We start from the raw sequence: 22,447 nt of genomic DNA, 5'->3' as shown, positions 1-22,447 counted from the left end.
TCTGTTGGTCCTCTTGGATCTCTGAGCGGCCTTTGATACTATTGACCATAGTATCCTTCGGGGACATCTGAGAGGGTTGGGGGTGGTTCTGCTCCTACCTCATTGGCAGATTCCAGATGGCATCTCTCAGATTCATCAAAATCCAAACTTTTGTATGGTGTCCCTCAAGGTTCCATATTGTCTCCGATGATGTTTAACATCTGCATGAAATCATGCAGGAGATGATGATGGGAGAGATCATCATGAGATTTGGTGCAGGATATTATCAATATGCTGATGACACCCAAATCTATTTCGCCATCTCAACATTATCAGGAGAAGGCATAACCTCCCGAAATGCCTGCCTGGAGACAGTAATGGGCTGGATGAGGGATAACAAACTGAGGCTGAACCCAAATAAGATGGAGATACTTATTGTGCAGGGTTGGAACTTGGGAGACAATTTTGATCTGCCAGTTCTGGATGGGGTCATGCTCCCCCAGAAGGAACAGGTACACAGTCTGAGGGTGCTTCTGGATTTGAACCTTTCCCTGGTGTCCCAGGTTAAGGCGGTGGCCAGAGGTGCTTTTTATTGGCGTCAGCTGATACACCAGCTGTGTCCATTTCTTGAGATGAACAACCTCAAAACGATGGAACATAAGCTGGTAACCTCTAGACTGGATTACTGCAATGTGTTCTATGTGGGGCTACCTTCGTACATAGTCTGGAAACTACCGTTGGTCCAGAATGCGGCAGCCAGGTTGGTCTCTGGGTCATCTAGGAGAGACCATATTACTCCTGTGCTGAAAGAACTACACTGGCTGCCAATATGTTTCCGGGCAAAATACAAAGTGCTGGTTATTACCTTATAAAGCCCTAAACAGCTTAGGCCCTGGGTATTTAAGAGAATGCCTTCTTCACCATGAGCCCCATCACCAGTTAAGATCTTCTGGAGAGGTTCATCTGTGGTGTCCGCCAACTCGTCTGGTGGCTACTCAGGAACAGGCCTTCTCCATTGCTGCCCCTGGACTTGGGAGTACGCTCCCTGTTGATATAAGAGCCTCCCCGTCCCTGGCAACTTTTTAAAAGGCACTGAAGACACATTTATTCACCCAGGCTTTTAATTAGATTTATAGTTTTAATATTTTTAAAGTTGGGTTTTAAATTGTTTTAACGTTTGTTTAAATGATTTTAATTGTAAACTGCCCAAAGACACAAGTTTTAGGCGGTATAGAAATATGTTAAATAAATACATAAATAAATATGTGGTATTGTCACATTTATCCCAATTGCAACCACTCTGCAGGCTGCCTTCTTGCCTTTCAGTTAGTTTTGTTGATATTTTTTGTAAACTTGGGTGAATTTCTAAATATGCAATCCCCCCACATTCACTCTGATTATACCATCCTAGGAGGGCTGTATGTGTATTTCTGAATGTGTATTTCAGTTTAGCTCAATCTATGAACAACAGAAGATATGTTACTACACACACATTCCTTATGACATTAAGAGTTTGTTTTTCTGGGATCAAATTTGTATTTGATGCACTCAGATACATACAACCACAATTCATAACTGTAGAAGAGGGATAATATAGTGTAGCATAGCTACAGTCTTCATGGTGGCATAAGCAATGTTAGCAATGTAGGCTCATCTTGTCAGATGCCTGCATTCAGGCAAAATTGCTGATATTCCTGCTTGTAAAGAGAATTGCTGAAGTGCAGAAAGGACACATGAAGACAAGCTGGTCAGTTACAAATCTTGTGAAGAATCTACAATCCCAAAGATGATCTTTTATATCATTCTTAACAAATGGTGACACAGGTACAAATGCTGTTTAAAAAACACTTTTTTGTTCTGACAAGGTTTTCTTTATATTTTTTAGGCTGTCTCACTACAAGTCTGAGTGCTGATCTTACTGCCTCTGTAGGGACAGAATCAGCAGAGCAGATGTCACCCATCCTAACAGGCGCCACAAAAAACAGGCTCTCTGGGAAGCTGCGGCGCTCTTCCAGTGCTCTTGGCAAATCTTCAACTTAAAGCACTTTCAAGATTGGAAACCATTTTTGAAAACATTTCTTTGGAAATCTCTTCCATTAAATCATTTATTGTGATCAATGGAACTGTGGTAACACTGGAGACTGCATAATGAAGTATTTTTTGCTATGAAATTATGGTTCCTTAAGTTTCAAATGTAAATGTTCACATTGATCACCTGAATTATGCAATATGCATTTCACTTGATAATTTCTGCTATAGGAGCAATGATCAGGAACTCTTTCAACAAGGTTACCATTTTAGTGTGATAAGTTACTTATTTTATTCTTATTTTACTCTAGCTGCTATTGCACGTCACATGAAGCAGTTGCAGAACAATAACTGAAACACACCTAATCTTCTGATTCTGATATTCCATTATAATTAACTTTTAATATGCTAGGTGAAAGCTTATTTTCACTGTTGATGATGAAGAACTCGTTTGAGCCAGTGAAGCATTTTTGAGATCCACCAATGACAGTGGGGAAGTGAGCATGTACTTAAATCTCTCCCACTGAAGGCAATGGAACTTAACAATGTTGTAATGTGTTTCAGGATGGCTGAATTGTGCCCAGACCTTTTTTTAAAGGATGAATGCATTATTCTGCTTTTCAGTATCACTTCAAACATTCTATTTCCTTTCCATTATTTATTTCCAAAGATAGTTCTTGTGCACATAACAAAGAATCCTTTACTTTTCTGAGCTACGTATTATATAGGAAGATACTGATAATCCAAATAAAAAGCAAGAATTAGAATTAAGTTGCTTGGTTAGTTTTTTTTTTTTTTTTAATTTATTTTATGTGCAAGATGTAGGCCTGGATCCAAAAAAAATGTGAGCACTAAGAGAAAATGACTTTGTGCTGTTCCATGAACTCTTGTGCATTAGTGGAAGACTTCTTGCAGTACTGAGCCATACTATGTATGGAAGTTGTGTTACGATCCAAGAAACATGGTGAATACGGAAAATACATGTAGCATATAAACTCTCAAATAAGCCATAAAAAGGTTTTGCAAAGAATTTGCATGCAACACTCTGCTAAATAAGAAACAACCCTTCCATGAATGGAAAAGGCTTCTAGAGCTTTTGGATCCAAGCTGTACATATGCCATGTAAAATCTTACTCTGTGAAAGTTAAAGATGGCACATATTAGCATATTCAGAGAACCAGCCCAGAGTTCTTATTTCTCAATATTTTTCATCATGAACCAAAGTTAGTTACTAATTTGCAACATGATTAGCTGCTGTTGTCTGATTTAATCATGTCTAAAAGTACGTGCTACTGGATACATACAGGATGGCTAGTTAATTGGCTATCTGGGAAAATGTGGATCTACAGCCTAGCAAGGCTATTCTTGTGAAATCAGTCCAGAATAACTACATGCCCAGAACAACGTTGGTTCAGCCCTGGCATGTATTTCATGCATTCTGCAGGGTTTGAGACCATATTCAGGCTTGTACACCTTCCTCACCAGGCTTAAATTAGTGTCAACTGCAGCCTACACAATTAAATTCTTGTGGAAGTAGGCCCTGTTCTCCATGCTTTTTTATATAAAGCTACTGGGTCAGCTCATCCAGAGATCCAGCCATCTAATCCCAGGGAGGCAGTAAGAAAGCCAAGGGTTTGAAAGCAATTTTGGATGGAATGAGGGCAAACAGACTGAAATTTAATACAGACACAATGGAGGGACTAGGGGATGGAAACTCTGATTATATGGGTGGAGGAGTTTTCTGGATGGAGTAGCACCTCCCCCTAAAGGAACAAGTATGCAGCTTGGGGATGCTTTTGGATATAGTTTTGTCCCTGGATGCCCAAGTGACCACTGTGGCCAGAAGCACCTTTCACCAACTTTGGTTGGGGCACCAATGGCATCCCTACCTTGAAAGAGCAGACTTGACAACAGTTATTCATGCATATATTACATTCAGACTAGATTCCTGTAATGTGCTCTGTATGGTGCTGCTTCTGAAGACTGTTAGAAAGCTTGACTGAAAAATAGTCATAAATGCCACTGTTAGACTAATAGGAACATAGGAAGCTGCCATCTACTGAGTCAGACCATTGGTCTATCTAGCTCAGTATTGTCTTCACAGACTGGCAGCAGCTTCTCCAAGGTTGCAGGCAGGAATCTCTCTCAGCCCTATCTTGGAGAAGCCAGAGAGGGAACTTGGAACCTTCTGCCCTTCCCAGAGCGGCTCCATCCCCTGAAGGGAATATCTTTCAGTGCTCGCACATTTAGTCTCCCATTCATATGCAACCAGGGTGGACCCTGCTTAGCTAAGGGGACAAGTCATGCTTGCTACCACAAGACCAGCTCTCTTTTCTAGTAGCAGGAGCAAATTGTTGGGAACATATTACATCTATTTTGCTGTAGTTACACTGGCTTCCAGGTAGCTTGTGGGTTGAATTTAATGTGCTGATCTTGGCCTTTAATCTCCTTTACAACATGGGACCAAGTTACCTTAAGGACCACCTGCTCCTATATCAGCCTGTTGAACCTCTGCGATCTGTCACCAAAGTCCTGCTCTCTGACCCCGCCATGTATTGAGATGCTTTGGGTTGGTACCAGGAACACGAACATTTCAGTTTTTGCCCTATAATAATGGAGGAGGAGAACTAGTCTTGTGGTAGCGAGCATGAATTGCTCCCTTTGCTAAGCAGGGTCCACCCTGGGTTGCATTTGAATGGGAGACTATGTGCATAAGCACTGTAAGATATTCCCCTTAGGGAATGGGGCTGCTCTGGGAAGAGCGTCTGCATGCTTGCATGCAGAAGCTTCCATGTTCCCTCCCTGGCATCTCCAAATAGAGCTGAGAGAGACTCTTGCCTGCAACCTTGGAGAAGCTGCTGCCAGTCTGTGTAGACAATACTGAGCGTGATGGACCTATGGTCTGACTCAGTATATGGCAGCTTCCTATAGAACTCGCTGCCCACAGAGATTTGAGTGGCCCCCCTCACATTCTATTCTTAAAATAAAATTGAAGACCTTTTTTTTAATTTGTTTTAAAATACTTTCTCTATAGGAAATAAGTTGTTATTTGTATGCTCTCTCCCTGGACTTTGCCATTTTACTGCTATCGCTTTTGCTACAGCTAACTGTGATAATAGTTGCTATGCTTCTTTTCTTAATTTGTTCTTATAAGTTGCATTGAGTTTTTATGGTTGCATTTGAGTTGCATTGAGTTTTTATGGTGGGGTGGAAGCAAGACAAATATCCATAAAATAAATAGTATAGCGGCAGAGCCATCTGAAGGGGGGCAGTTCCACTCAGCCAATTCCCAGGTAAGTGAGTATAAGATTACAGCCTTCCTGCCCCGGGAAGAGTCCTTTGGATGCCCATGTGCAGTGGGGGAATGTATACAAGCCTGAACATGCCTCCTACACTCGGCTATATGTATAAATTACATGCCAGGGCTGTGTGTGAATCAGCCTTATCTTCATGCTCTGCATGTAGCTTGGAACCCTGTGTGTGGGGCCAATCATACTGGTCCTTCCCATTCAGCCATTGCCAAAACAATCATGTGGAAAGGGCCCATGCAGTTGGCCCCAGCCATCGGGCTGCAGGCTTCCAACACGAATGCAGTAGCTAGGGAAGCTCTCCCATCACTGCAGCAAGGTATGAAGCAGCCCTCTGCAAGCAGGAGCAGAGCAACTGGCCCTGTTCACCCTCAGCATAGCCTCCCTCCAGTGGCTGTGACTGACGTTGACCTTGTGTTTCTTTTTAGAGGGTAAGCTCTTTGGGGACAGGAAACCATCTTCTCATTCTTATTTTTCTATGTAAACCACTTTGAGAACTCTCTTGTTGATCAGTGGTATATAAATAGTAGTAGATTGCTTGGCTTACTAATGTTACATTTTTATGGCCATAAATTTGGTTTTGTAACACTCAGTTGGGTGTAGGGAACACTAATATAAACAGTGATTTAAATATTAAGACAAAGAGTTAATCCTTTTTTCTATTGGTGTGAAAGGAAAATCAAAAAATTATTTTGGTTTGATTTAAGTGAATGTAGAACATGCTACTTCTTGGTATGCATGACTTGGATCAAGTACATTAGTGTTATGTTGCTGAACTATGTTATATTGTGTTTTGGAGATATAAACATTATCTAAGTGTTTTGCACAGCAAAAACTATTAAGTGATTAAGGGTTTGGGGAGAATCATGCATTAAACACACACACACACACACAACCACAAAGGGAATTTGAGTTAAAATTTGTTGAAATTTGACCATCTCCCACCCCGTGTTTCCAACACATATTAAGCTTTGATGCAATAAAAGCAATGCTATTTGGGACCAATATTGTTAGTGTGGCTCTGGTGCTGCCTGTAGCACACACAGAACTTGCCCTGACACTGAAGTGGATACTAATTCATACCACTTAAGTGTATGTTTTGGAAACACAGAGTCTTGGACCAGACCCACTTTCATTATCACTGAGCTGACTTTAGTCAGCTGCTGCTTCCATGAGTTGAATGCCCTCATTACTCTTCTGATTATGTGTTAGTTGATAGTTGTTGAACTATCTTAGTGGATTGTGAGATTGGGTTGCTTGGCCAGTAAGAAGGAGGGAGAACAAACTTGTATCTTGTCCCTGTACTTGTCTTTTTGTTCTCAGGCCAGCTTTAACAGTCTATGTCTGATGTAGAACTTATTCGGTTTTCTGTTTAATACTAAAATGCAATATTAAACTGTAATATAATGTTTATCTTAACCTGAAGGGATTTTCTTCCCCTTAAAATTTGAGATATAGGCCCCAATGACAACTGTTTTTTGTTTTTAAATCTTAAACCTTGTGAGTATATTAATTTAGGGTCTGTACATTCACATTTGACATTTTTTATTTATTTGTTAAAAATGAGAGCTACTGATGGTCATATTTTAATGATATTAATATACAAAACAAGTAATAAAAATAGGTTGCAACTAGAATCAAGTAATTGTGTGAGCACCAAGGAATGTACTATTTGAGACACTCTCTCCAAATTAGACACCCAACTTATTTCTCTCAGTATGAAATTTACATTCTTCCAGCTAACTACAGGCAACATTTTAACACTACTGATGACTGTTATTTCCCTGACTGAAATGCTCATTGCTTTTTTGGGGCTATGTTTACACACCCAATTAGGAAAGCAAGCCTTGTATACTTCATAGCTCTGTGTGTATTTTTTTTTTTTTTTAATAGCTTGGAAGGAGAATGACTGAATTTAATAAAATCTGTTATTTGTACACTGGACAATCTGAGGTCATTTTCTACAACAGAATATTAGTTGTGTGTTCTTAAGCTTCCTGGTTTCAGTAGAATTAACCGCCCATGGCAGGATTACACTGACGTTTTCTTACTAAAGAACTCCGACTTCTCCCCCAGACCCGAATGATATACCCCTACTGACAAATCTGTAGTAGTATAAGATAGTGAGGCGGTTCCCACAATCAGTGGGAGCCGCCTGGGAATGGTGAGCGGGGAGAGCAAGCCCACTCTCCCCGCACACTGCTCTGAGAAGCCGCAGTGGCTGCCCACACAACTGCCGGCTCTGGCACAGACCTGGCGGGGGCTGGGGAGTTCGGGGGCTGCATGGCCTCCGGAAGCTCCAGCATGCCCTGCGCGAGTGTGCAGGGCATGCTGGAGCGACCCCCCCGAGCCAGGAGGCTGATTTTCAGCCTCCTGGTCGGGGGTCTCCTCGTGAGTAGCCATGGCGCGGAGCCGCGCTGTGGCAACTCACGAGCAGGAAAACCGTGTTTGCGGAGTGCTCCGCAAACCCGGTTTAACTGCTGGGCTATTCAAGCGGGTGACCCGCTTAAGAACCACCAGGCTCACAGCCGAGTCCGGTGGTTCTCACGATGGGTGGAAATCAGGCTAGCCTCCGCTAGCCCGATTTCCTCTGATCATGTGAATAGCCTCAGTCAGTTTTATGTCAAAAACACTATCTTAGTTACAAAGGAAACATTTTAAAACCTGATTAGACCATTCAAATTGCACTTGAAACTATTATAAAAATGAAGATGTTACCTGACAATTTTTTTCTCAGAAAATTTCTTTCTTTGCTCATTTCGAGAAATGACAAACCACAATTGACATACATAAGTCAAAGGAAACAATCTGGATTAAACTAGAAACAGTGGTCAACATATTGACTAAAAGTTAAGACTACCTCACTGTGGAATTACTGGAGAAAGGAAACTCTCAAGGAGCAAAGCAAAAGTCATCTAGTTTCCATAGTCAGCCAACTTTGTGAATTCTAACTGTGATCACCAATCATTTTTCTCAGTTGAAAGACATGATAATAAAACCATAATCTGGGTTAATCCCTAGCAATTTGGACATATCTATATACAGAATGGCTGACATCCTGACACATTTAGTCAGGATGTCAGCCATTCTGTATATAGATATGTCCAAATTGCTAGGGCGTAGGGACTACTCCAGATTATGGTTTTTATGATGTCTTTCAATTGAGAAAAATGATTGGTGATCACTTTCTCCAGTGGTCCTTGAGCGTTTCTTTTCTTCAATGGTTCTGGGGTGAGATTCTGGGGAGGTACTTTTGGAAAGTACCTCCTATTGGTGGTCAGGAAGGGTCCATTGGCAGGAACAATATCTGTGGGGGCAGGGGCTTCCCCTTATTTCCCAGACTGGCTCTGCCTGTTTAGCAGGTGGCAGGGTTCTGGCAGTGCTTGTACCTGTGCTGTTGCAACACCATTTGAATTTTACTTCTACAAAGGGGCCATTCACACAACCAGGTGGGCTGGGGAGCAGGCATGCAGGGGGAAGGCTGTATGAATCTCTACTTTTGTCTGAGATCACAGACATACGGCTCTCACTTTTAACATGCTCAAGAGTCTCACGGGATTGTGAGCCCTCTGATTGTTGGCACATGAGGACCAGTCTCTTAGCAGGAAGTGGGACAGTTACCCACAGATTTAGCAGCTGCCAAAGCCAAATTGAAAAGGAACTAGCCTTGAGCTTTTCCATATGTTTGGGAAATTGGAATGCCTAAGCAGACTTCTGAAGTTAACAACTCGCAAAGGTTAGCTTTTTGTTCAGTGTCTCTCTCTGCATGAAGATTGACACCCCAGCCCCCTTGGTCTACCTCCCTGCCATAGATGCCTCAAACAAGCTAAAAACCTATTACCTCAGCAGGGAAATCAGATAAGGCTCTGAGATGCAACTCCCCTCCTATCAGAAGAAAGCTAAGTGGGTGATAGAAACTCAAAGGTGTACTCATTAAAATACTGATTGGTTTACTAGGTTATTCTGACCTAAGAGATACCATGTTTGCATGCCCATTCACTCCCATTTACATAACAGGGTGCACTTGACCCATTCAGAACATTGTGTTGTTGTGCAGCACACAACAAACACAGACAATGGAATCTTTTGAGTTATTCAAGAAGAACAACTGCAATGTTGTCTCAGGACAAATTTTGTGCTATAATTGCCCCTGATTCCTTGAGCCAATGTACTCCATTTGGTTCCTACACCTTGGAGTCACCCACAATTTGGGCACTAGCTCTGACATTATACTCAGCCGTGCTTTGCTCTACATACCAATCATGCTTCCAGATCGGCCTTCTTGCATGGCCCGGTCTACCAAGCAAACATTGTTGCTATCAGAAGTTGGCTACTTGAGAACAGACACTTTTTGGATCTATCTCCTCTGCCTAACCCCCTTGGTTTCCCGCTACTGCCTGCTGCTTCCCGGTCCATCCCTGAGGAAAGAGGTGCAGTTTTCTGGTTAGTCTTGTAACATATTTTTAGTAGTAATATTGCTTTAATCAACTTACTTATTCCATTTCACTCCTACTCTACAATAAAACTTTCTTTGTGTTTGTACTTCAACTGCTCTATCAGTTCATTTTCCTGCAACCAAAGCTTTGCACAAACATTATTCTGACATGGAATTGCTCTACCCCAGCTTGCTAATTCACCACGCAGAACCTGAACGCAATTTTGGAGTGTTCACCAATCACCTCGGGACAGTTCTATTAGCAGTCTCCTTGGGCTGAACACAGCCCAAGGAGACACACAATCCTGGAGCCTGGGTTAATGGTATGCTGGCATCATTAACCCAGGCTAAAACCCCGGCTAGGTGGTGCTGCCCCACTGGGATTGGGCAGGGTCCTGGCGGTTCTCATGTGCAGCCTAACCCAGGCTGGGCTTCCCTAGCCTAGGTTAAGCTGTGCATGAGAACAGCCTCAATATATTTCTTTTCCAGGAGAGAGGCACCATTTGAAGTAGGGGCTTGGACTGTGGATTCATTACTCCCAAGACCTGAGGAGAAGAGCATTTCTTAGGAGACCACTCTTCCCACACTTAAGTTCTCTTCCCTTGTGAGGCTGCTGAGGGCCTACTATTTGCTCCATATTGTCTCTCCCACCTTCAAGTTGGGAGAGCAACAAAGAGGTTGCTCAGAGTGGGAAAGCAGTTGGAGCTGATGCAAAGGAGGCAGCTGAGCGTCACTACTTGCTTCACATTGAACATAAAATGTAGCCTCTCCACTGTCTTTTCCCCTGCTAACTTGACAAAGAGGCCAACGTGGTGATTCTCTTTTATTTAGCAGGGGGAGAGTAACTGGCCCTATCCACCCCCAGCACAGTACCTCCAGTGACCGTTGCTGGTGTCTATCTTATGTTTCTTTTTAGATTGTGAGCCCTTTGGGGACAGGGATCCATCTTATTTGTTTATTATTTCTCTGTTTAAACCGCCCTGAGCCATTGTTGGAAGGGTGGTATAGAAATCAAATCAAATCAAATAAATAAATAAATAAATAAATGTGGTCAGGGTCACCACCAATCCACTCTCTTTCTTTTGATCCTTTTCTGGCACACAGGCAGAGGGCTTAGGAGAGAAGCAAGTCTTCTGTCATTTGCACTGGGCTATGGAGATGGTAAGTAACAGTGGGAGCTCTCTCCTCCTGCTCAGAAAAGATTCCTGCTGTTTCTTACCTTCTCAAAATTGATCATGGAAATGATACCTCTGAGAAGGAGCTCTGTGTAGTGTTGGGTATCCTGCATACCAGAGGGCTGGGGGTACTCACCACTGGTGAGCTGGCAAGTGGATTTGTAGATGCCTGCATATGGCATGCCTTGGCCTGCAAAAACGGACTCTGTTCCCACTAAGACAATTTTAGGTCTTATAGAGGGAAGAGGAATTTTTAGACTAGCTAAGAGCTCTCTTCCTCCAGTGCAGAGACTAGAGTATTGATCATAAGAAAATGTTATTTCTGGCAATATCCAAGATTAGAACACTGATCTGGACTTGGTGGAGCTTTTGATGCTATATCAAAATTATGGTCTTCTGACAAGGAGTGTTTGTCTGGATACTGCATGGCTGTTCTCTGAGGTTCCTTCTAGCTTCCACTTTGACTTCAGAGCAAACGTGACTGCAGAATGCAGTCATAGAGGATATTTTGATATCACTATATTGGTGTCTGGTCCAACCACACTCTGTATAAAGACACCCATAGGAGATCCACAGATTGTCTGCCTCAATATTTTCAGCTAAGGAACCCACCTTCAGGAATGGGTTCATTTGAGGGCCTGATCTATAGTTTTAACCAAGAAAGCATCAACTAACTGGCATTGAGGGCAACCAGGTAAGCGGTCTGGGCCTTCAAGGAATGCACTGACAGTTCTCACCCATTTGGGCAGCATGTTGATCACCAACAGGAAGCCAGCAAAGTCAGGGAGATGTGTGTTTTAAACAAGGTGGAGATGTGTGGGTTTTTCCCCCCTTCAAAAAATCTAAATAGTAGAAATGGCAATAAACTCACCAGACTAACTTGTCTCATAAATCCTCAGCCAGTCAGATCAGATGCTCTGTTGTATGTATTTAAGCAGGTAGCATTAAGCTTCAGCTACCCAACATACAAACCACAGTCACTTGGTTCGTCTGTTTCTGCTCATGACCCACAAAGTGACTGATCATGCAGCAGAAATTGGTGTGAAGGGTACTATGTAAATCCAAGAACTGTGCTGATTTTAAAAGACAAAACAGAGCTCAAAAATTAGAATAGGTGCTCAAAAACCTCATAATGCTAAATGTTAAGTGGCTGCCACTTTGGTACCAAACTTGGTAGGGAAAGTCATTTTCTATGCATCCCCTACATCCTCTAGTTTCATACTTATGCTTCGTAGGGCTGATGGTATTGTTTCCAAAAGAATGGAACAACCTGGATGTAGCCCTTGTGTCTATATTTGCAGGTTCCAGTGTTCTTATTCTTCTAATCTACCTTCTCTAGGTTTTCAGGGTTTCTCCTTCTATGTGGCTAGAAGGAAACAGATTGCTTTCATCCGATATCCCTAGGCTGGATATCAGAAAAAAAGCAATCTATTTCCATCTAGCCACAATAATTGTAATGCAATAATTGCAATAATTAATTGTAACATGAGTAAAATCTCCTACTTGGCAAGAAACAAAATTCCTATAGAAGCCCAAGCAGGTAAAAAGGGAATGAAGTCCACTAGAGCAAGCAGGAGAGCAGATTCTCCCTCCTAAGCATTTGAGGAGTTTCCCCTCTCATTGGATTCTCATTCCTGTTACGAGGGTAGAATGCCAGCAGGGGAGGAGATGCTTCCCAGTGTATTGCACAGAGTGTTGCATGTATGACTATCTGCCTGAGGTGCAGAAGTTGCAAAGAGCTCCTGGCTCTCGTGGAACATTCCCTTGAAGCCAGAGTGGCTGACCCAGAGAAGTTCAGGGAGGCAGAGAGGTGTGTGGAGGAGATGCTCAGGGATGTGATAGAGGTATCCCACTGCCAGGCTGATGGCAGCTCTGCTGTCATGGAGAATGAGGGTCTCAGGGAAGTAGAACATCAGTCTGAGGAAGAGGGAAAAGCTCCTGTAGCAGGGACCCCTTCCTTGGGAGATGTGCCCATATCCTCTCGCACAGAGGATATTCCTCTGGGGGGGTGGGTTCCTCCTAGTCGTGGGTGATTTGATAATTAGGGACATATTGAGATGGGTCACATGTAGACCACACAGTGACTTGACTACCTCTAGATAGGCTGTTAGGCAGTGCTGGGAGGAAACAGCTGTTGTGCTGCACATCGGCACCAACGATGTTGGGAAATGCAATCGGGAGGTCCTAGAAGCCAAATTTAGGCTGCTAAGTAGCAGATTGAAGTCCAGGACCCCCTGAGTAGCATTCTCTGAAGTGTTACCTGTTCAATGCGCAGGACAGTGAGACAGGCAAGGGTCTCAATGCATGGATGAGACTGTCATGCCAGGAGGAGGGGTTTAGATTTGTTAGGCACTGGGATACATTTTGGGTTAAGCAAGGCCTGTACAAAAGGAACAGGCTGCACTTGAACCAAGATGGAACCAGACTGCTGGTGCTTAAAATCAAAAGGTGACAGAACAGCTTTTAAATGACACCTGGGGGGTTGCCGAAAGGAACTGGGTGGTATCTGCTTCAGCAAGCAAAATCCCCTAAGGTGCAGGGCTGCAAACATTTCCGATAAACCAGAAGGGGACAGAGTAGAACCAGGATTAGAGCAGACTAATAGCTTGTCAAAAAGGTCAAATAACAATAAGGGAGATCACCCACACCAACACCAGGTAAGAGACTTGGCATATACAGGTGAAACTCGGAAAATTAGAATATCGTGCAAAAGTCCATTAATTTCAGTAATGCAAATTAAAAGGTGAAACTGATATATGAGACAGACGCATTACATGCAAAGCGAGATAAGTCAAGCCTTAATTTGTTATAATTGTGATGATCATGGCGTACAGCTCATGAAAACCCCAAATCCACAATCTCAGAAAATTAGAATATTACATGGAACCAAGAAGACAAGGATTGAAGAATAGAACAATATCGGACCTCTGAAAAGTATAAGCATGCATATGTATTCAGTACTTGGTTTGGGCCCCTTTTGCAGCAATTACTGCCTCAATGTGGCGTGGCATGGATGCTATCAGCCTGTGGCACTGATGAGGTATTATGGAAGACCAGGATGCTTCATTAGCGGCCTTCAGCAATTCTGCATTGTTTGGTCTCATGTCTCTCATCCTTCTCTTGGCAATGCCCCATAGATTCTCTATGGGGTCAGGTCAGGCGAGTTTGCTGGTCAATCAAGCACAGTACACTGTATACTTTTCAGAGGTCCGATATTGTTCTATTCTTCAATCTTGGTTCCATGTAATATTCTAATTTTCTGAGATTGTGGATTTGGGGTTTTCATGAGCTGTACGCCATGATCATCACAATTATAACAAATTAAGGCTTGACTTATCTCGCTTTGCATGTAATGCATCTGTCTCATATATCAGTTTCACCTTTTAATTTGCATTACTGAAATTAATGGACTTTTGCACGATATTCTAATTTTCCGAGTTTCACCTGTAGGTGTCTATATACCAATGCCAGAAGCCTGCGAGCCAAGATGGGTGAGCTGGAGTGCTTGGTTGCTAAAGAAAACAGATATAGTGTGCATAATGGAAACGTGATGGAACGGTGAGAACCAGTGAGACACTTATTCCTGGTTACAAATTCTACAGAAAGGACGGGGTGGGGTGGGGTGAATTGAGGGCAGAGTAGCACTATATATTAAAGACAGAATGCAATAAACTAGAAAACCTAGGAGGACATAGGAACATAGGAAGCTGCCATATATTGAGTCAGACCATTGGTCTATCTAGCTCAGTATTGTCTTCACAGACTGGCAGCAGCTTCTCCAAGGTTGCAGGCAGGGATCTCTCTCAGCCCTATCTTGGAGAAGCCAGGGAGGGAACTTGGAACCTAGATGCTCTTCCCAGAGCAGCTCCATCCCCTGAGGGGAAATCTTACAGTGCTCACACTTCTAGTCTCCCTTTCAAATGCAACCAGGGCAGACCCTGCTTAGCTAAGGGGACAAGTTATGCTTGCTACCACAAGACCAGCTCTCCTCTCCACAGGAGTCCTCCACTGATTTATTATGGGTGACAATACAAGGACTGAAAGGAAATGTGTTACTAGGGTCATGCTATCACCCTCTAGATCAAAATGCTGAGAGTGACCTGGAGCTGTAGAAACAAATCAGAGAGGTGTCAAAGAGAGACAGAGCTGTAATAATGGGTGACTTCAATTACCCACACATAGACTGGGTACGTTCTCATTCAGGTAAAGACAGAGAGGACAAATTCTAGACATGCTAAATGACTGTGCCTTAGAACAGTTGGTCATGGAACCAACCACAGAGATGGCAACCTTGGACTTAATCCTGAGTGGTGCCCAGGATCTGGTGTGAGATGTCAGAATTGCAGAACCATTGGGGAATAATGACCATAGTGTGATCCAATCCAGCTTATATGCAAGTGGAGCATTGCATAGGAAGTCTAACACCTATGCACTGGACTTCAGAAGAGGAAATCTGGTAAAAGGGAACTGGTAAAAAGGAAGCTGAAAGGGAAAGTCTGAAGGATCAAATCACTCCAGAAAGCATGGAACGTATTAATAACCACAATAGAGAAGCTCAGTTGGAATGTATACTAAAAAGGAGGAAAGGTAGCACCAAGTTCAGGAGGATGCCAGCATGCCTAAGAAGCAGTGGCAGAACCTGACTGCCGGCGGCACTTGAATGGCCACGGCAACGGCCCCGCTGACCCCGCATCTGATGTCAGATGCAGGGGGCGTGGCCTGGCTCCCGAACGGAGCCTTGAGGCTCTGTTTGGGAGTTGGAGTTCAACTCCCGAAGGGGCCGAGCAGCCCCTCCGGGAGCTAAACTAAGGCTGGTGCTGCATTAAAAACTAAAAATTAACAAATCGCCAGGACCAGATGACATCCACCCAAGAGTTCTGAAAGAACTCTAATGTGAAACTGCTGGTCTCCTAGCAAAAATATGTAACTTGTCCCTACAATCGGCTCTTTACCAGAGGACTGGAAAGTAGCTAATGTGACTCCAATTTTCAAAAATGGATGGGGGCAGTGTTCTGAGAAATGATAGCTTAACTTTGGTGCCAGGTGAATTGATGGAAAGCATGCTTATGGATAAAACTGTTAAACACATAAAAGAATGGGCCTTGCTTAAGGAGAACCAGCATGGCTTTTGGAAGGGCATGTCTTGCCGCTCTAACCTTTTGGAGTTCTTTGAGAACTCCAAAAGGAGTCAACTCAAAAAGGAGAACTCCAAAAGGAGTCAAAAAGGCATGTGGATAAAGGTGATCCAGTTGACATAATATACTTGGACTTCCAAAAGGCTTTTGACAAAGTTGCCCACCAAAGCTCTTGAGTAAACTTACCAGTCATGGGATAAGGAGACAGATTCATGTGTGGATTGGTAACTGGTTGAAGGACATGAAACAGAGGGTAAGAATGAATAGACAGTTTTCACAGTGGAAGTAAGAAGTGGGGTCCCGCAGGGATCTGTAATGGGACCAGTGCTCTTTAACTTGTTCATAAATGACCTAGAAATTGAGGTAAGCAGCAAAATGGCCAAATTTGCAGATGACACTAAACTATTTGGGTTAATGAAATCAGATCCAAAGCAGATTGTGAGGAGCTCTAAAAGTATTTCTCCAAAATGAGTAAGTGGGTGACAAAATGGCAGATGTGGATCAATGTAACGAAGTGTAAAGTGATGCATACTGGGGCAAAAAAACCCAACTTCACATATAAACTGATAAATAATAAACTGATAAATAAAAAATAGAAATTTTTGAAATAAAAATAGTGGCTCACATTCTGTACAAGGCAGTACACAATACTTGTGGCAGGAGCACTGCCCATGCTGCTGGGCATGTGTAAACATAATGGATGCTGTTGCACACTAGGGCAGCACACTCCAGCATAAAGTTGCACAATGAGATGCCCATTGGAAATCATGGGCCTCTCGTTGCACAACTGTGTTTCTGCAACTTTACACTGGGGTGGTACTGCCCTGGTGCACAACAGCATCAATGGTGTTGACACACACAGCAGCAGCACAGGTGGTGCTTCTGCAACTTTACACTGGGGTGGTACTGCCCTGGTGCACAACAGCATCAATGGTGTTGACACACACAGCAGCAGCACAGGTGGTGCTCCTGCCACCCACATTGTCTTGCACATTGTGAACCATTTAAAAAAAAAAAATCCTGCCCCTCAGAGGACCAGGGCGTTTTTCACACAGCAGACTTTACCACAAGTTTACTGTGAGTTTACTTTGCTACAAGTTTACTGCAAGTTCGAAGTTGTCTTTAAAAAAACCAATGCAAAATGTGGATTCTTTTACCCTGGATATAGAGTCGGGCTACATTCTAACACACAATGAAAAATCCCAATAATATGTGAAGTACTCCCTGCAAGGACTTTGGGGTAAATCGGGTTGATACCTTAACGCACACTCTCCATTCCAGAGGAGATGCAAACTAAAAGCCCTGCGTGAGAACCGCCCAAGTGGCTCAGGAACTGAGGGTTTGGAATTCACCTGAGAGGATATGTCTTATGATGGGCACTCTAAGATGGAAGTCACTCCTATTGTCATAAAAAGAAGAAGAAGAGAGAGTTCTCTAACTAGTGAATCTCTGTCTCCTTTAAAGACACAAGGGAATGCAAGCACACAAATCCCAGCCTAAGCTGGTGAGTATTCAACCAGAATAGAAACAACATAAAAGAATTATGGAGGTCTTCGATTCCTCAATATAGGAGAGAGGTCATCCCTTGGGGAAAATGTCTAGGTTAGATGATTTGGTCCTGTGTCATGTTTAACAAAATCTTTATAATTAATTCTCTTAGCCAGCCAGCGTGGAGATGTGGCAAGGCAATGCCGTTGTGAGGAGGGGCCGTCTTGGCTGAAGCCTGGGCTGGGAGGCGGGAGGCAGTAGGAAGGACTGGCCCTGGCCTGGTGCCAGAGGGGGTGGGTGGGGAGGAGAGGGGGAAGAAAGTGCTGGCTGTGGCCGCCGGCCGACCGGAGGGTAGAGGAGGGGAGAGAGAAAGGTGGAAGGCGGGAGGCGGGCTGGGGGGAGAGAAAGGCGGGCGGCGGGCTGGGGGGAGAGAAAGGCGGGCGGGGGGAGAGAAAGGCGGGCGGGGGGAGAGAAAGGCGGGCGGGGGGAGAGAAAGGCGGGCGGGGGGAGAGAAAGGCGGGCAGGGGGAGAGAAAGGCGGGCGGGGGGAGAGAAAGGCGGGCGGCGGGCTGGGGGGAGAGAAAGGCGGGCGGGGGGAGAGAAAGGCGGGCGGGGGGAGAGAAAGGCGGGCGGGGGGAGAGAAAGGCGGGCGGGGGGAGAGAAAGGCGGGCGGGGGGAGAGAAAGGCGGGCGGGGGGAGAGAAAGGCGGGCGGCGGGCTGGGGGGAGAGAAAGGCGGGCGGCGGGCTGGGGGGAGAGAAAGGCGGGCGGCGGGCTGGGGGGAGAGAAAGGCGGGCGGGGGGAGGACAGGAGGGAATAAAAATCACAGAGGTGGGGCCCTTCTTGGCTGCCCGCCCATGGCTCTGTGTGTGGGGAGGAACAGGAGGGGAGGAGGGGAAGAGAGGAGAGACCGGGGCAGGAGGAAGAGGGAGGGGAAAACAGCCGGGCCCCAAAGCGCTGCACAGATGCTCTGTGCGGGGTTTGTTAGTTTATTATTATTTAACATATTGTATACCACCCAAAACGCAGGTCATGCTGCTCAAAGTTAGCAAAACATAAGGTTGACTGCAACAGCACTAGATCAGGGTGCTCTTTCTTCTCTAAAATCATATTAGAAGTATATGCCAAGCATCTCGAGGAATGAGATGGGATGCTGTCCCTTGATGCTACCTTGGAGCAGGCTCATAAAGATAAGTGACAGGAATCTGACCTGTAGAGGAAATAAATCCACTCTCAAATTTAACTCCTCCTTTATTTACCAGACAGGCAAATTTTCTTCTTGCAAAGTAGATCTATGGCTGTAGCTACATCTAAGGACACAGACTTGCCTACTGCTAGGGGATGTTCAACCTAAAAAAAATCCCACTGGCCATAGGTTAGACAATACACTGAAGACCGTGCACCAAAAAAAATTGATTAGCTCACCAAAGCCTGGTGGAATAAAAGAAGTCTGCACCCCTTTCTCAGAGGATGTCAGATAAAAGGTGGAGCTCCAGGGGAAAGAGTCCTCATTGTTGAGGAAATGTCCTCATTGTTGACAATTTAATCACCAAAAGGGACAGAAGATATGGTAGGACCACACTGGCAGATCCTAAAATTCAGGAGCCATCATGTAGAAAGCACTCTCTGAGATAATCAGGACCCAGTCATTTAGGGTATTAAAGGACACCTTGAATATGGGATGTGACAAGGCGCAGTGGGTAGATGGTTGTACCTTTATCATTGGATGCCTCTAGCCCTATTCAGGAGCACACTGCTGCACATGCTTACAGGGCTTGAAACAGGTCAGACGTCCCAACTTCTGCCCATCACTCACCCTCCTGGCCCGTACTTCATGCTTACCACTGCATTCATCTGAAAAGACAAATGTTGCAAGCATGATTGCACACCTTCCCGTGGTTGGGAAATCGAGGGTGAAGATTTCTTGCATGGTGGTGCACTGGGCAGGATGTCTGGTTGTAGCAGAGGAAGGGGGAAACTAGCAATTGAGTCTCACATCAGTGCAAAGCTACTTGGCACCCTATCCAGTTCAGCCACTTCTTGACATTAGGAGAGGGCTGAGTACCAAGTGTTTCAAGCTGTTAAGAGGTGGCATTCATTTAAAAAACCCTGACACTCAGAATGTCAGTGGTGCTACCCTTTGCAATGTAAACTTCCAATACTCCAGTTTAGAATAAAATATGATTGTTTAAAATCTGAGCACAGTTCTACCTTTATCGGGACAAAGCATTGAACTTGCTTTCAAGTCTCACAGAATTCTTCCTCAGGCTGCATGAGAGAGAGGCAGGGGAGAGAAAAGAAATATATATTGTTAGTAGAAGAAGACATAATAGAAGTCCTATCTGCAATGTGTATTAAGATGATTCAACTTGCACCAAAGCACACTAGGGCCAAGAAGCAATACCTACTCCCCCTTTGAAAATATGACAGCAATAGTTATTCAAAACTGTTTCTAGCACTAATCAGAATTCATAGCTCCACTGAAAGGCAGAGAGCAGACAAAGAAAGATGTGATAGTCATATTAACAAAGCTTGAGATTTGTTAACATGAGAGGAGGAGAGCTGGTCTTGAGGTAGCAAGCATGAATCTAGGATTTTATACTGAATTTTTAAATGCTAGATTTCCCTACTAACTGAGCAAAGAGGCACCTTTTAAAAGCAGTGATTCTCTTATATTTAGCAGGGGGGAGAGCAACTGGCCCTATGCTCCCCAGCACAGCATCCCTCCAGTGGCTGTTGCTGGTGTCTAACTTCTGATTATTTTTTAGATTGTAAGCCCTCTGGGGACAGGGAGGGAGCCATTTCATTCATTCATTCCTATGTAAAATGCTTTGGGAACTTTTGTTAAAAAGCAGTATATAAATATTTGTTGTGGTCTTCGTCATTGTAGATAATATAGATGAAGAGTGTCAAATACTTGCTTAACCAACAGGGAGTAAATCTGATCCAAATGAAACTGCCAGTCAAAGTGAAAGGCATGCCTGCTCTTTGCAAGCCCCTGTAAAACACACCTGGTATTCCTATTAGGAGTACTGAAACTGCATTGTTGCAAGGTTTAGTATGCACACAGTAGCCTAGCCTCTCTGCAGGGGCGTAACTACCATTAGGCAAGGGGAGGCGGCTGCCTGGGGACCCCCACGCCTCGAGGGCCCCCCCCAGAGGCAAGTCACATGTGAAGTGAGTGTGTGTGTATCAGCGAGGGGCCCATTTTAAAATTTTGTCTCTGGGCCCACTCCAGCCTCGTTACGCCCCTGCCTCTCTGCAAGCTGCATGGGCATGCTTTACAGGGGCTCTCAAGAAGTGTGCACACCTCTTGCTACTGTCAATGGTTCCATACACATGGGAGCCAAAGTTTTGCTTTATATTTAAACACAGCCATCGTGAGCTGGCTGAGATGTAGGTAGAAAATTCTTACCTATAAGAGAGAACTGGGCTGGTAAAATTCAATTTTGTGATTTTGAACATGATTCCAGAACATGAAGACTGATCAACGAATGTCTAGAAAGTTTTGTGGGCCTAACAGCGGAGTCCAAATATTCTGTTTCCCATTTGTTCATAACTCCAGAACTCTACAGAATTTCAAACACTACATTGATGATCACCAAGATGGCTCCTGCAGAAGCAACCAAGCACAGCCTGGGAGCATTAGATGGTATTAAAAGCAAGAGGGTAGGTAGTCTGAGATTTAAGTGGATGGAAGAAAGTGGTCTAAAGATTACAGGAGAGCACAATGGAGATCTGTTATGCAAATAAATACAACATTTACATTTGCCCTTATGCTTTGCATGATATAGCAAAAAAAAAAAAAAAAAAGGTTTTGTTGACACAAAACATCTAAACATTTCTACATAGCATCTCAAATTCTTGTACAGGTTGAGTATCCCTTATCCAAATGCTTGGGACCAGAAGTGTTCCGGATTTTGGACTTTTCTGGATTTTGGAATATTTGCATTCTGTAATGAGATAATTTGGGCATGGGATCCAAGTCTAAACATGAAAGGTTACTGTACACTGTTATTTTTTTTAAAGGTTTTATTTAAAGTATAAAAACAAATAATCATTGAATTTATGATAACTACAGGTAGCTGTAAATGTAATGAAAACTAATTGCGAGAAAATTTTCAACACAATAATGTTGCTGGTCATGTTAGACTCAAACATGGCATTTTAGGTGGAGATGAAATTCAGATTTCATGTGAAAATAATGTTTTGTTGGTGCTGCAGGCGCACACCTTAGTGATTTCCGGATTTTGGAGTATTCTGGATTTCGGATGTCCGGATTAGGGATACTCAACCTGTATCTGCTGAAGATGTGAACAGGTCTAAGCATATCCCACATGCCATAGAACCATATCTCCTAGAAATTTAACCATGGCATCTACAGTAGGATATTCAGGGTGGAGTCATTCAATAAACTCCATATTTGTTCCAGGCAGCCCTGTTTCTGTTCTACGTTACTTGTAAAGGAGACAAAAAGAAGTCAGTTTATCCTCTCACATAATGTCTGTCACAAAGTCCAGTAATTTTGTCACATGTCTGTTGTCTGGCTCTGAAATTATTGGGCTGGCTCCTGAATTCAAATAAAATTTGTCAAAGCCTGGTACAAGCAAATCTTGCTCATATGCTGCGATTACTCAATGAGTTGATTTGACTCTCTTCACTGAACTATGCAGTTGTGTGTATTACATCTGGTCACAGATCACGTACTAGTACGGATGTGTGAGCTGGCCCAGTTCAAAGCGGGCTTGATGTCAAACTGGCACAGCTCAACAAGTTCTGGGTCAAACCAGACTGACAAAGGCCAGTCCTAGTTCAAACCAAACCGTGCCCAATTTGAACTGAGCCAGTTTGGAGCTATACTGGTTAAAAAGGAATCCACTAGGATTCCCCTTTACCAGTACA

General features: G+C 43.8%; 1 protein-coding gene across 7 annotated transcripts in view; it reads left to right on the top strand.

Annotated features, from left to right (window-relative positions):
* RALGAPA2 (Ral GTPase activating protein catalytic subunit alpha 2) overlaps positions 1 to 7,252 on the top strand; it is a 343,889-nt gene extending 336,637 nt beyond the window's left edge. For 5 of the 7 annotated variants that reach the window (XM_053246348.1, XM_053246346.1, XM_053246353.1 and 2 more), the window contains one exon: positions 1,865 to 7,252. In XM_053246348.1, the coding sequence (XP_053102323.1) occupies positions 1,865 to 2,019 (155 nt within the window). In that variant the 3' untranslated portion in view covers positions 2,020 to 7,252. The remainder of the gene's footprint in view (positions 1 to 1,864) is intronic. The other 2 variants (XR_008306232.1, XM_053246349.1) reach the window with 2 other exon arrangements.
* Positions 7,253 to 22,447: the final 15,195 nt, after the last annotated feature.

Source organism: Hemicordylus capensis, chromosome 4 (genome assembly GCF_027244095.1).
Source record: "Hemicordylus capensis ecotype Gifberg chromosome 4, rHemCap1.1.pri, whole genome shotgun sequence".
Lineage (NCBI taxonomy): Eukaryota > Metazoa > Chordata > Lepidosauria > Squamata > Cordylidae > Hemicordylus > Hemicordylus capensis.
The sequence above is the reverse complement of the archived record's forward strand: the minus strand, read 5'-3'. Positions and strand labels throughout refer to the sequence as shown.